Consider the following 15,854-nt stretch of genomic DNA (forward strand, 5'->3'; position numbering starts at 1 on the left):
CAGTGAGGAGGTGTGAGAGGTTGACACCGGAAGACATATAAAAAGGTAGAGGTAGGCTGAAGAAGAAGTATGGAGAGGTCATTAGGCAAGACACGACGCAAGTTAAGCTTACCGAGGACATGAACCTTGATAGGAAAGTGTGGAGATCGAGGATTATGTGGTAGATTATTCATAAGAGTAGTATTAGTACACACTCTCGTATTCTATTGGTACTGGGTTTCTATGACTACCCGACGCTTTCTTTCATTTTGATCATCTTATTATTGTGTTGTTTTTATGCTGCTTTTACATGGCTTTTTGATGTTGTTCGTCGTTGTCTATCTTTTAATTGGTGCTTATATTTTTCTGAGCCGATGGTCAATTGGAAATAACCTCTCTACCTTCACAAGGTAGGGGTAAAGTCTACGTACACACTACCCTCCCAGACCCCATGGTGTGATATAATACTGAGTATGTTGTTATTATTTTATATACCAAGGGTGTGGCTAAATAATGAAGATTTATTCAGGTTCCGTGTCCTTGCAATTAAGCTTTCTACGAAGCACTAAAACCCCATTAGACTGAGGATTCTTGAAATCAATGGTTAAATTATTAAAAATGAAGATCATTTTTTGAAATATTTAAACAGATGAAACAATTTGAAAGATTTAATATATAGGGCAAATTCTATAAACAAAAAAAAAAAGTGAATTAAAAATGAATCAATCATCTTTTGGAAGATTTAATTACATAACATACTATACAATTACAGATTTTCCATCGCAAAATGTTAAAAACACATAAGAAATATTTACGGCCTGCTTGGCCAAATTTTTTTTTTAAAATATTTTTACTTTTTTCGGAATCAGTGTTTGTCAATAAAAATTTCAAATTTTACTTCAAGATGAATTCATGTCCGACCACAGCTCTAATTCACTTGAGATCTTTTTCCACTTTTTTTTTCTTTTTGAAAATTCACAATACTTAATGATATTTTACTTAGACTTGTAGAAATCCAAATAAGCTAATCCTTTTTGACCATACTAGGTAGTAGGTACTATAAGTTTAATCATTGTATATAAAAGATGACAAGAAAAATACCCTTTGACTACTTGCTTATTTCTGTAATAATTTTCATCTTATTTTTAAGCCATGGACAAAACCTACCAAAAAATTTATACTCTTACACTAATAAAAAACATAACAACAAAAATACTTAAAATAGTACTACAAATTTAGCACCCTTTTGAAGTAGCTACCAAACAAATACTAGTACTACATATTGAAAGATGCTATACTTACTACTCCATATATTTGCCTAGGAGACAGAGCCATTCAGGCCTAACCCCACCCACCCCCCACCTTTGGCCTTGGGGCCTGGGTAATGGTGGGGTTGGGGTGGCCTTTTTTCCCTTAACTTTTTAAAAAGCATATAAACTCTCTAACTCTCTCTCTCCTCACATTTTCTGTCTGAAAAACATCATCAAGACTAGCCTTCATGCTATATACTGCTAACCAATTCAAGAATCCATTTTTTCAACTTTTTTAGAGGACCCAAATTTTTTATTTAACTGATATAACTTTGCTTCCACCATACTTGTATGATCTGTGAGTATGTACAATCTTTATACTTTATTTTTGTTATCTGTTTGTTACTGCACTTCTTTTTTTTCTTTGTGTTGGTGGTTGTGTTTCTCTCTCTCTTTTCTGGTGAATAAATATGGAGTTTAGGGTATCAAGTTGTTGGCGTTCTTGAAAACTTTCCATATTTGTAATTTGGAATATTTTTCTAGCTATGGAACAATTTTTCTTGCTATTTTTGGAATCCTATGTTAATTAAAAGTCGACTTGGGTATGAACTTATGAATGTTACTTTTTAGGTTTTGATGTTTTGGTGAATTATTTTCGTGGATTGTGTTGTTTTAGCCATGGACTTCTGTAAAGTTGTTATCTTTAGGCTGTTAGTTTCTAGTTTTAGGTCCAAAGTCTTGATTTTTACTCTTTAAATTTGGATTAATTTGGTATTGTAGGTAATTTTCAGGGATGAGGTTGTTTTAGCGTTGAACTGCTGTAAAGTTGTAATCTTTGGGCTGTTAGTTGCTAGTTTTAGGTCCAAAGACTTGATTTTTACTCTTTAAATTTGGATTAATTTGGTAATGTAGGTAGTTTTCAGGGATTGTGTTGGTTTAGCCATGAACTGTTGTAAAGTTGTAATCTTTAGGCTGTTAGTTTCTAGTTTTAGGTCCAAAGTCTTGATTTTTACTCTTTAAATTTGGATTAATTTGGTAATGTAGGTAATTTTCAGGGATTGGGTTGTTTTAGCCATGAACTGCTGTAAAGTTGTAATCTTTGGGCTGTTAGTTGCTAGTTTTAGATCCAAAGACTTGATTTTTACTCTCTAAATTTGGATTACTTTGGTAATGTAGGTAATATTTGGTTGGTGGATAGTAACCTCCATGTTTTTTAGTTGTAAAAATGAACAGTGCAGATTGTTTTTGTTGTGTGAGTTTTAAGTTAGATAGACCATATATCACTGCTTTTGGTAGATTATGGTTGATTGGTTAAGGACTTCTGGTGTAGATAATTTGGAGTTATGACAAGGGTAACTCGTGATTTTGGCGATACGATGCAAAGGGATGCTGTTCCTCCTGTATCAGCAGATGTGATCTTCCCTTCTAGCCGCTTTCCAAATTACAAAATAGGAGCTAACAATCAGATTGTGGAGGTGAAGGAGGATTCTACGGCTCTTACAATGAAAGAGGTGGTTGCTCGAGAAACTGCCCAGTTACTAGAGCAGCAAAAACGACTCTCTGTTCGCGATCTAGCCAGTAAATTTGAAAAGGGTTTGGCTGCTGCCGCCAAGTTGTCTGATGAGGTACGGCCTAAATTATGAGTTTGCATTTCCACTACTCTTGAATGGATAGTTCCATAGTTATAACTCAGGAGTTTCCTTATCGGCCAATTACCCGTGTGATAATCTAAAACTAAAAAAGGGATAAGAAAAGAACATGGAATATGTTCCTTTTTTGGCCAACTCCCCGTTGGTAATGTTGAGTTTGTCATAAAGAAGTGTCTTATAAGTATCTTATACGTGGGGTTCAGGCAAGACTCAAAGATGCAGCTTCACTGGAGAAGCATGTGCTGTTAAAGAAGCTCAGAGATGCACTTGAAGATTTGAGAGGACGTGTGGCGGGGAAAAACAAGGATGATGTGGAGGAAGCTATTGCAATGGTTAGTTTTGTGTCCTTTATAGGCTTTCTTTGACTAGTTCGGTATGCCCTTTTTGAGTGATATGCTTCTTTGCAAGATAAATATTCCTGCTAGGAGAGAATCTGAAACCTACTTCGTAATGTAAGTTGTAACATTGGATAAAGGGTACGCTACTTATTGATGCTTGCATGTCGGTGCTAAAATAGCTTGTGATTTGTAGAATATTTGGAAATAATATTATGTACAAATAGAGTATATATGCAATGAAGACTGTCATTACTACCTATCAAAAATAAAAAAAATAAAAAATGAAGATTGTCATTACTCACTACTATGTATGACACTAGAGCAGATCAGTTCCACACTTTCATATTTTGACTCTCAGCATCCTCAGTTTACTGATGACTTTAGGTTTTGAGCTGAAATATCAAGTTGCTTGAATGATTGCTTATATGTGATTTATGATTGTCACATTTAGTTTAGTGCTACAAGTTTGCATTTCCTTATGCTTTTATGCTACATAAATCTCATAAAATAAAATATGTGTGAATAATCTCCCGTATTTGGCAGTAGTTGCTGTTGAAAAATTCTCCTGACCCTCCTTTTTAGCAGTATATCTTTGTCATCTTGATTTTTTTCGTAGGTTGAAGCTTTAGCAGTACAATTAAGTCAGAGGGAAGGAGAACTGATTCAGGAAAAGACCGAAGTGAAAAAGCTTGCAACTTTTCTGAAGCAGGTAAAACATAGTATGTGTTGAGAAATGGTCATGAGTTTTTCATTTCCTATTATGGACTCTGAATAAAACTTAATCGAGTCTACTATGCTTCCTGGATTGTAGGATGCTTATTCTGTCTGTTGAGTAAATAGTTTCATGGTAAATGACATAATTAATAAGAGGGTCTTATTTAGAAAGTAGCTATTGCTGTTTTGACAGTAGACTGGTGTTATTAGGAAATCATTTCTGTCGTTAAATTTTACCAATTTCAGATATTGACCAAGTAGTTAGTTCTTTAATGTGCTTTAAATAGATTGTACGAGTAACTTAAAAAGTCATAATCTAGAAGCAATCTCTAGGGATAACTAGTGACTATGTTCGTCTTTATGAGTTGTCCTTATTGATTATGATCTTAAACGCAATTTGTTCACAGGCTTCTGAAGATGCTAAGAAACTTGTTGAGGAAGAAAGAGCTTATGCAAGGGCCGAAATTGAGAATGCAAGAGCAGCTGTTCAGAGAGTGGAAGAGGCTCTTCAGGAGTATGAACGAATGTCCGGGGCCTCAGGAAAGCAGGTTTTCCTAGCATTCTGATTGTCTTTTCTCCCTTAGTCAATATTTTCTTCATGTATCTCACCCTATAAATAAAGTCCATTTTTCCTGGTTATGACGACTTCCAATTTTAACTCGATTTTTTTGAATCAGCTGTTTATATATCTCATTAAAAGAAAATTTTGAAGGTATTAATTCTTAAAAAGATTAATTTATATCTTTGCATCTCAAAAACGTAGAAGAGTGAACTTTAAATGAAAATATACATGAACATATTAAAAAGTTTATATCTTATTAGATTTTGGCTTTAGGCAATTTTATTGAGTCGTCCCTGGTTATAGTTCACATTTTTTTAAATCTTTAATATTAGCAGCTTGTTTTGAGCCCACAACTTTTTGTCTCTTGATCATTGCTAACCTAATATAATTTGGTGGATTTTAGGACATGGAAGAATTAATGAAGGAAGTGCAAGAGGCAAGGCGAATCAAAATGCTACATCAGCCTAGTAAGGTATCTGCATATTGACTTATTCTACTGTGATGTTGCATTAATTCCATTCAACATTTCCCACATGTTTCTTTGTTCTCTATTTTGTTATATTATTTACTCTTGGTCATATATCTGGTTAATATATGTGCTGGCCGACATATGCATATATATGAAGGAGAATTCTTAGCCTTAGGAAATGACCTTTTACGGATACTCAATCATCTTTTTGTGCCTTTGATCCCCAAGATAACACAACATTCATATTTTAGCTTCTATAGTCTGGAGCTTAGCCTTATGTTATCCAAATTGTAAAAAAAAACCCAGCCAAAGATAATAAAAAGACTTCCAAATGATGTTCTGTAGTCGAGAGAAATGTGGCACTTTTAACGTGGAACTTCTTTATTTACTTGAGAAAACATGAACTTATTTTACTTGACGAAAGAAACCGCCGCTGATCGCACTTCACACAAGTCACACTCACTCCTAGTCCATGGGAACTTCTTTCTGCTCCAGCCAGCTAATACCTCTCCTTACCCTCTTGCAATATTTTCTAATTCTCTCTAAGTAAAGAAAAGTTAAAATTCGGGGTTACCATAACATTTAAAGGAATTAGGATGGTTTTGCTAATAACACTAAAACGGCCACAGTGGAAGAATTGAAGACCAAGTGTGCTACTTTCAGAAATTGCTAAAAGCCCAGTTTTCCAGTGCCAGAGGAAGTAAAAGCACAAAATATTTGTCGATGTTGTATGTTTTTAATAGTTCTGAACTGGAAACTTCCTTAGATTGCTTATGTGCGAGTTGGTAGTTTTTTTTCATTTCATAAAGACATGGATGAGGTTTTATTGTAGACAATATACAAGAAGCTCTCTATATTAGGAGTTTAGTCTTCAGCAAGTTTTGACATACTAAACTTACCTTATGAAATAATGACAGTCATTGAACAACGAAAATTACTAAAACCAAGATTCGTAATTATGACAGAGTTGGAAAGAGTATCCTATACTATTGATGGTGATCTAGAACATTCTAATATATGACTAAATAAATTCGAGTTACGACATATCTAATACATGATGCTATTGTTGACAGGTCATGGACATGGAGCATGAGCTTCAAGCATTGCGAGTGCAGCTTGCTGAGAAAGCCAAGTATTCAGTACAGCTTCAGAAAGAGGTATCTGCAGAACCTAGTTCAAAAGTATATGCATGTATCTTTAGATGCTATGTGGTTCATATATGGGTACTTTTGAGTATGGTGAATAGCGTTGCTGACGGAAGCACTTGTGTATATTAAAGAAAATAAATAAATTTGTTGGCTCTAGGAACTATTCTCAGTTCCACAGACAAGGGCAGTCTTAGTTTTCAGCAGTTTGACTGAAATGAAAGTACTACGTCTTTAAGAAACACTGGAAGTCACAAGACATTGATGAGAATACAGTCGATGAAAATAAGTCAAAACAATGTTACTTCAATTTCTTTTTCTTATTGTCTCTTATAAAATTTTCTCTAACAGGGTTTGGTAAGAGTTCAAGTTATGCTAGGCAAAGTTGTAATATCAGAGTAAAATAGTTCTGATATACCATCTTGTTTGTCAGCTGGCAAGGAAGATGGGAGAGGAAACTGTATCACAGTTATATGAATTAGATGGCACAGAAGCCCTGGGCTCGTTTTTGCAAATACAGCCCTGTTCTCTGGCTTCTCCAGAACTTTCAGAATGTTCAATTCAGTGGTTTCGCTTGGCTTGTGAAGGCGGAAAAAAAGAACCTATTTCAGGTAGCTGAGAGTTAGTTTACATTGCCCTGTTTGTCTATGCTGCTTAATCAATGTTCTCTAGATACTTCATGCATTAAGATAAAGGGAATTTTTGTCATGGGTTTTTCTTTGGATGATCTTTTACACAGCTTTTCAAATAGCCATTTTCAGTTCTTCACACTAGAGAGCTTGTACATGTTGAAATTTTCCTACCGTCTTCAGTTCTTCACACTAGAGAGCTTGTACATGTTGAAATATTCCTACTGGCTTTATTATGGTTTTCTTCTTATATTCATGTTTAGCTAAAATTAAACCGCTCATGGCTCTTCTCTCTGGCTTAAAGGTTCTCTATTAATATGTTCCTCATATTTCTTGATGAAGTATCTTCCTCATTTTTTAAAGTGACACGTGCTCTTGCATTGCAATTTAACGTGTAGTATTAACTTTTGTCCATTTCTGACGTGTTCAACTATCTGAGTTCAGGGGCCACCAAACTGGTTTATGCTCCAGAACCATTTGACGTTGGACGAGTTTTGCAAGCCGAGATAACATATGGAGACCAGATAACATCAGTGACAACTGCTAGTGCTATTGATCCAGGTTTGTCTCGATATGTAGTGCTTTCTGTGTGCTGTTCAATTCTAGTAGCTGTTGGCCTGAATTAGATATTTGCTTAGCTTAAATTACTTCTATATTTCCATACCTTTATAATGATTGACACGGCTTTCCTTTAACAGCTGCAGGCTTAGGGAACTATGTTGAAGCTCTGGTGCGGAGGCATGACATTGAATTCAATGTATGTGTCCTTCAATTTAATTTTGCACTTTTATTAGGAATAAATGAAACTTGAGTTCTTTATTCATTAATTTACCGCCTACTTTTATGTATCTTCTAATTGTTTCCGCGTGGCTGCATTGTCTTTACCAAGACGTCTCAGCGTGTTCTCTCTATTCACCAATTTAAATCATCCTTCTGCCCTGTAGTTGTGCACTCCCTACAGACACATCACGTTTGCACACGTTAACATAATTAAATAAATAAAAATGCCAAATCTTTAATAGATTAACGTCTAGATGAGGCGATTACACATTCAAATACTTGTATCAATGTTAGTCTGTTCTCATGCTTGTATGTCCACATTATAATTCCATGCATGAACACCAAAACTAAGTTACATGTGCGTGAGTATGTTGAGTTATATAGTTGGGGGTGAAGACTGCTAAAGGGATTTTTAGGCCTTGGGCTATTCCACCAATTGCCTTCTTTCATTGTCTCCTCTTGTTTCGCTCATTTCAACATGGTATCAAAGTAGACAAATGTCATATGCTTAAGGTTCACCACCACCCAATAACAAAATGTATTTGCATACGAATGGGGTGTATTTGGCCATATTAAATAAATAAAAGTGGTTATCCTTTAATAGTTTAAGTTTCTAAATAAGGCGATAACATAATTCATCAACACTTTTTCCAATTTCTGAAAGAACATAAACCTGAGAATGTGAATAAGAATAAGAAGGATTCCATCTTGGTCTATTGACATTGTAGTTGCATTTGTCTTTTTCCAACTCCTTTAACGCATATCTTCATTGGTGATGTCTTCTAGGTAGTTGTCGTCCAGATGAACGGAACAGATCATACATCAGAGAGTATCCATGTACTACACATTGGAAGGATGAGAATGAAACTTCGTAAAGGGAAGACAAGTGTAGCAAAAGAATACTATTCCGCTTCAATGCAGGTATTTAGGAGCCTACTCCCTAGCCATTTCGTTCATTAGGTATTGATCGAACTGAGTGACCACTTATTGCTGATCAGAATTTTGAAATACTTAAAAGAGTTTTTTCAAGTTGGGGATAAAGAAGATGAACCAAGTATTTTGAAGCTTTTTTGAGCTCTTGGAAATGTGGCGAAAACATGTATTTTATTATGTAAATTAGAGATAGTGTTGTGAGAGCTTATAGAATAACGGAAAGAACAATAGTATCTTGTTGTATAACTAGCAAAAGGATAGGACTGCCCACAAACTTGTCCATAAACAATAGGCGATTTATACGCGAGCATTTAAACAATTGCCAACTCTCTTTCCCTAACTCATTTGTAACATTGCCCTTTTACCACAGTTATGTGGAGTCAGAGGTGGTGGAAATGCTGCAGCTCAGGCAGCATTTTGGCAAGTAAAGACAGGACTTTCTTTTGTATTAGCGTTTGAAACGGAGAGAGAAAGAAATGCAGCTATTATGCTGGCCAGAAGGTTTGCCTATGACTGCAATGTAAGCATAGACTTATCATTAAACAACTAGCGAAAAGCTGCTGTTCTTGTTATCTTTATCAAAAACGACTTACGTAACTTTAATTTGTAGATCATGCTAGCTGGTCCGGATGATAGAGCGGCTCTTGGATCTTAAGAAACTATAAATTTTCGCGGGAGAAGTTGTAATTATACTGACTCTGATGTATCTATAGGTTTTGTAGTAGTGAATATGCTATAGTCTTGATTGCTGTGTGGCTTTTTTCACCACCTTCTCTTTTCTTCTTTATCTCTATCTTGATAGCAAGGCATTGTTTTTTTTACCTGCCTCCATTTGATTGTAATGATTCTTTGGTCCTGGTTTCTTTGTTTTGACAAGTGATTGTAATTGAGCTTCTCACTACTTTGAGTTTGGAATGGCTTCTAATGATTGTCTATGCTCTTCAAATGACAATCCATCTTTGTTTTAGCTGAATAAAAGACTATAGTCATGTTTTTTTGCAAGGCTTTAGTCTCCCGGTAAGAGTGCAACATGTTATGTGTGGGGTTAGACGCACATTAAAGTTTTGAATATTGCAATAGAGTATTAAATATATTAGCAAAATCTAACTAAAACTGCAATCCTTGTAGTTCTACCAGGATAAACTGCTAAAACTTTATATTTTTCATTAGTTTTTGTCAAATAAATAAGGAAATATTGAAAATGTGCGAATAAGCCTATAGACTAACAATTTATGGTTAATACTCCTAAGATATTTGTCAAATAATAGGATATTGTCAGATTGAGGAAACATGGACAAATTCTTATTGGTTGTGCCATTCTATTTAAACTCATCTTAGATGTTTTGTACAAAAATAAATAAATAAATAAATAAATAAATAATGATAATAAATATTTACTTGAGTGAATTTCAAGAAATTGTAGGTCTTTTGAAAAACTTCATTTCCTAATATTTACGTGCGAATTTCATTCTTGGACCTCGTTTATTAATATTGTTACTTTTCCATGCTGTGTCTCAGGAACCTTTTCAATACGGTCCGGATTGCTAGCTCCCGTTCATAGTTTTGCTACAGATGATATACGAGAAATCTTTTTATGGCGGTTCTTCCTTCTAATTACCGGCATATCTATGATTCTTTTCTCCCAAATGAAGCAGCAGGCATCGGTCCGTAAAATGAAATGGTTGTGGCGTGACGTACTCTTGATGAGATAGCTTACTACCTGATTCTTTATACAGTCTGTTTTGACTTAAAATCTATAAATGATGAAGTTATACACCAAATTTATCCAAATATTAGAGAAAAGAAATTGTACCCAAAATTCTAGACAAACCTAGAATAAACTTCTGCGAAGTTCATCATATAAGGTGATCGCACATTCTAAACTTGGTCAAAGTTAGAACAGAATAGCCAATTATTTCAAAGTAGAAATTACTTGGCACTTAAATGAACTTGAGGAGTTAATGCTCGAGAAGTAAATTACTTTCTTTGTCCATTTTAAGTAAATTTTTAGTGCGTACAATGAAAATTATTAAGTACAATGTTTATTTTACTAAATTAGCCACATGTTCGTTGACTATTTAAATACTACTATGAGAAAGTAAGTACTATTAATCACTTTAGAGCTATTAATAGCAAGAATAAAGTTGAAAAACGCAATTAATTTATCTTGATTTTCTAAAATAATAATTTTAATGCAGTTTTTGGGGTAAAATAACACTTACAATTAGTCAAAGGAAGAATTTGATTCAAAAAAGAATATTATAATCCTAATGCAAAGATCTCATAATGTAGTTTTGCAGGTATGTATCACTATCTATTGAAATCAAATTATCATTTTCATCTCGACAACTTTGATAGGAAAACTCTTAGCGTTTAGCTTTCGTCTCTTTATCACTTCATTCTCGAAGTCCTTACAAGAAAGATAGTGAAATACACATTCATGCCATATTTGCACAATGCTTCGACTTTAATGGGGTTTTCATCCAGTATTTCAACCACATGTAGACTCTGAACAGAAGTAGAACTAAAGCGTTCCACTCACGGGTCGGCGCTTAGCTCTTTTTTATTTGCTCTGGCGAAGGACGTACTGACGCGCAACGTTCAAGGGGAGGTGCCGTGTGCATGCTATTTGCAGATGATATTGTATTGACTGACGAGACACGAGAGTCGAGACAGTGTCAATGCGCAATTAGAGGTATGGAGGCAGACCCTGGAATCTAAAGGTTTCAAGTTGAGCAGGATCAAGACGGAATACTTGGAGTGTAAGTTCAGTGGCGAGACTCAAGGAGGGGAATGTGAGGTGAGGCTGGACTCGCAGGTCATCCCTAGGAGAGGAAGTTTTAAGTACCTTGGGTCTATTATTCAGGGGGATGGGGAGATTGATGAAGATGTCACACATCGTATTGGGGCGGGATGGATGAAATGGAGACTCACTTCCGGTGTTTTGTGTGACAAAAAGGTACCACCGAAACTTAAGGGTAAGTTCTACAAAGTGGTGGTCAGACCAACGACATTATATGGGGTTGAGTGTTGGCTAGTCAAGATCGGTCATGTCTAGAAGATAAAGGTAGCAGAGATGAGGATGTTGAGATGGATGTGCGGGCACACCAGGTTAGATAGGATAAGAAATGAGGTTATTCGCGACAAGGTGAGTGTGGCTCCTATTGGGGACAAGATGCGGGAATTATGTGGTTTGGTCATGTGAGGAGGAGTAGCACATACGCTCATGTGATGAGGTGTGAGAGGTTGATAGTGGAGGGCCTACGGAGAGGTAGAGGTAGGCCAAAGAAGAGGTGGGGAGAGGTGATTAGGCAAGACATGGCGCAACTTTAGCTAACCGAGGACATGACCCTTGATAGGAAGGTATGGAGGTCGGGGATTAGGGTAGTAGAGTAGGTAGTCTAGAGTGTTCATAACAATAGTATTGGCACGTAGTCTCGCTTTCTGTTGGTAGTAGGTTTTTATGACTAACCGTTATTTTCTTTCATTATTGATTACCTTACTATCTTGTTGTTTTATTCTGCTTTTATATGTGTTTAACCAAAGAATTTGATTCTCAGTCAAAGCCTATTTTTAGAAGTATTCGGGTTACTGATAATCAAGTAATTCAATATTCTCTCAGAAATAAGAAAGAAAATTAGAACAAGAAATGACAAATTGAAAGCACAAGAAAGTAGTTATATTCCAATAATAATTAGAGCCTGTCTTTACAAGTGAAATTCCCTCCCCTTATATAGGATTTACAAATATAACATTTCTTCCCTTTTATGATCGAATCATTATTAGCATTAATGACATTAATGAAACGTTATAATTGGCAACCGTAACTGTTTATGAAGATTTTGTAATGGTTCTGATTCTTCTTCCACATTAATTAGAGGTTCATGAATCTTCCCTCTTTACTGTCTTGATTCATCCTGCCTATTTCTCTTCACTGAGCAATTTAGGCTCGAGCAACCGTACCCTTTTGTCTCGTGAGTGATTTACTCGTACCTGTTGTAAATTGTGAATCTTTTAATGCGACACTCAAGTTGTCATCTTCTTAGTGATCCACGTATCTTGCCCTGTCATCCTCAAATAATTCCGCGTGTAATATTTATTTTTTTACTAATACAGATAGTCCCCCCACTTGCCAAATATTCAGCAATTGAATATTTGGGAAGTGGCACACATTGTGTCTTTTTCAGAACCAACGCGTCGTATGTCACTTCCATTTAATGCATGTGCCACGTGGCATTTATCGATCGGGTCTGCGATTCTTCAGCGGTTTTTTGGGCTTTCTTGCGGCCGCGTCAGTCACGAAGTGACTGTTTCATTATGACGTTTCCACCATGACTCCCTTTACATGACAGTTGCTTCTTCTTATAAATACCTCTTGTGCATTTGCTTTCACGAAAACCTTCAATCTACAGTATTCTTCTTCCATAATCGTTCTTATACATCAACACATATTATTTTACAGTACAACCATGTCTTCATCGAACCCTGATCCTTGCAGAGTAGTAATTGTAGATGAACTTCCCCCTTCAATTGCTCCTGTTAGGAGTAGAAGAGGCGGTAGGTTGCGTAGCTTAGGATCTTTATCTGTTCGTGGTTCTACTTCTTAACCCAACGTTGCAATGCCTCCTTCTTCTAGAACTAGAGCTTCTTCAACTCATAGATCTTCTGCCAGAAATAGGGAGTCTAGTGAACCGCTTCATGAACCCACTGTTGATGAAATTATTCCCGTTAAACTTTCCTTTTTTACTGATAGAGAATCGATTAGAAATCAAGTTACTTCCATGACTTCTCATGATCGTGCTGATGTTTACCCTTTCCAGATTTCTGAGGGCTTGATTTATCTTGTGCGAAAAGAATGTCATTGGAAATTTGATTTCCCAATTTTAGTCCCTAATGCAAATCAAAGGATCACTTCATACAAAGCTGGTTATTCTTTTATTTATACATATCCCTTTACATTAGGCTTTAGACCACCTATCGACCCAGTCATTATAGAATTTTGTTATTTTTTCAACGTTTGCTTAGGACATATTGACCCTATTGTATGGAGAGCTGTGGCATGCTTGAGATACTTGTCAAACTTGGCCTCTTTACCCTTCACCTTCTATCATTTGATTCATCTTTATTCCCCCAAGTTATTTCGTTCTGGGTTTTTTACTCTCGTGGCCAGGAGTAAGAGAGTTTTAGTGAGCCCTGAAGATGACAAGGATCGTGGTTGGTATGCCCGATTTGTTGCTGCTCCCACAAGTGGGTTAGCGGGTGAAGAGAACATGTCTTTTCCAGAAAAGTGGAACTTTGCACGTAAGTTTCTTTTCAGATTTGTTCCTTCTCTCTTTTTTTTTTGTGAAGAACCTGCAATCTCGTGACTGTTTTTCTTTTCCTATTTTTTTAGCAACCATGAAAGCTGTTGAGGAGATTCCAAACTTCCGTGGTTGGGTAGAAACATTGTTAATTGTTGCTCCTATGGAAGAAAGGTCCTGGAAGTACCTTTCTAATAGGTTTGGTTGGAAAGTGAAGACTCATGGTATCTTTCTCTTATACTTTCTAACTTACTTCCATAAACAATTTACTAACTCCTCTCTTTACTAGGATTTTCCATTCGAGGTGTGAGTGCCACATCTATTGCCGCTTCGAGACTCTCTCTATCGATGGCTCAAGAGATGATCTTGAGTTCCTCATCAAAAAGAAAAGCTGATAGAGCACACAATTCTGAGGGTGACGAGGAACGTGATAAAGGCTCGTTAGTTCGTAAGCCTCAAGCTAGGAGACGTGTCATTTCGGATGACGAAGCTACTCCTTCTCCCAGTTCTGTTCCTATGCACGAGCCCAAAGGTGCTACCTTAGTGAGCTCTGATGAATAGATGCCTGTTGTACCCCGTGACTCTACTGAACAGCTCTTTTCTCATGGGTTTGATAATGAAGACTTCGGCTTTGTTTCTGAGGAAACTCCTTTTGGCCTCTTTTTCTGTATCTCTTCCAGTTGATGCTCAGTTCCCGGCACCTGTTGCTGCTACCACTGCTTCGCCCATGGCTATTTTGACTCCCTTAACTACCCCTTTTGTTACAACTTCTCATGTTGAAGTTGGTTCTTCCAGTAACAGTAAAGTAATGAAAAGAGTTACCATCGAGGTTCCTGAGGATGGTAGTCTTATGAAGAAATCTGGCCAAGCTCATGTATGGTTGAAACCATTGATTGGCCCAGTTGAGAAGTCTAAATTGGAAAACCACAGTTCTTTAACGTGGATGAATGATATTGTACATTCATCTTTAAAGGTATAAGCCTTAGCTTTTTATTTTGCATGTGATTTCCTTTTCATCTATATTTGACAATCACATTTTCCTTTCATTGTGTAGATCAACCTGATTGGTACAGAGATGATGAAGAGGATCGTCTATACTGAGTAGTTAATGAACGACTGTCGCACCAAAGCGGACAACTGGAAGGAACAATTCGAAGGTCTTCAGTTTGAGAAAGAAGTCTTAGAGGAAGAAAAGTGTACCTTGGAGCAGCAGGTGAAGATATCGTCAGTAGAGTTGGCAGTTGAGAAAGCCTCATCCAGTCAAGCGGGCAAAGATAAAGACCTTCTCGAGTCTTCATTTGCTGAGCAGCTTTCCAAAGCCACTGAAGAAATTAGGGGCTTGAAGGAACTACTGAACCAAAAAGAAGTTTACGCCTGGGATCTTGTTCAAACGCTCACCCAAACTCAAGAAGATCTCCGTGCGTATTCTAACCAAGTTCAATTCTTAGAGAGATCACTCGCCCCTTTACAAACTTCTTATGATGCTGCTTTGACTGAAAAAGAAGAGTTGGAGGCCGAAATTGAGCAATGGGAGAGAGGATAAATCAACTCTTGATGTAGGTTGGGCTTTCTTGAACGCGCGCCTCGAGACTTTGATGGAGGCTAACCAGGAAGGTTTTGACTTGACTGCTGAGATTGCAAAAACTAAGGAAACCATTGAAAAACTCAGCAAAGTCAAAACTTTTCTTCACCTGAGGTCGGCATTCCCGAGGGTGATAAACTTACTCCTGGTGAAGTTAGGGTTCAAATATCTTCTGCTCAAGTCGAACCTTCTGCTGCTGCTGCTGATGCCATCATGACTTCTCCCGCTACTGATAGTACTACTTTAGAATCTACCCCGTAATGAACTTGTGTTTGGAAAGTTTATTGTATTTGTTTTTTTATTTATGGAATGGTTGGCAAGTTTTACCCCTAATCCGTTTTGGGGTTCAATATCAAATACTTTGGTTTGAACTAAGTTTACACTTAGTTTTAACCGGGTTTATATAATATTTCATTTTGAGTTTCTGTTCTACTCTTATAATATTTTATTTTGAGTTTCTGTTCTACTCTTTTATTATTCATTTAAAAATGCTTCAATACTCCTTGACTTTTTGAACATGTACG

The 15,854-nt window shown here is 36.4% G+C and overlaps 1 protein-coding gene across 3 annotated transcripts; it reads left to right on the forward strand.

The window, feature by feature from the left end:
• Positions 1–1,287: 1,287 nt before the first annotated feature.
• LOC107763844 (stomatal closure-related actin-binding protein 1-like) lies at positions 1,288–9,394 on the forward strand. 3 transcript variants are annotated; one of them, XM_075222177.1, is made up of 13 exons: positions 1,288–1,591; positions 2,560–2,854; positions 3,082–3,210; positions 3,833–3,925; positions 4,338–4,478; positions 4,896–4,964; positions 6,035–6,118; positions 6,540–6,717; positions 7,180–7,296; positions 7,434–7,492; positions 8,302–8,436; positions 8,819–8,968; positions 9,059–9,394. In XM_075222177.1, exons 2-13 carry the CDS (start codon positions 2,573–2,575, stop codon positions 9,101–9,103), a joined length of 1,482 nt encoding a protein of 493 aa, XP_075078278.1. In that variant the 5' UTR covers positions 1,288–1,591; positions 2,560–2,572; the 3' UTR covers positions 9,104–9,394. The 3 variants fall into 3 exon arrangements, with proteins under 3 accessions (XP_075078278.1, XP_075078280.1, XP_075078279.1); XM_075222179.1 differs by having other exon boundaries at positions 1,289–1,587; XM_075222178.1 differs by lacking the exon at positions 1,288–1,591 and adding an exon at positions 1,712–1,831.
• The last annotated feature ends 6,460 nt before the right edge of the window (positions 9,395–15,854 follow it).

The sequence above is a fragment of the Nicotiana tabacum genome, chromosome 9, assembly GCF_000715075.1.
Source record: "Nicotiana tabacum cultivar K326 chromosome 9, ASM71507v2, whole genome shotgun sequence".
NCBI classification, from domain to species: domain Eukaryota; kingdom Viridiplantae; phylum Streptophyta; class Magnoliopsida; order Solanales; family Solanaceae; genus Nicotiana; species Nicotiana tabacum.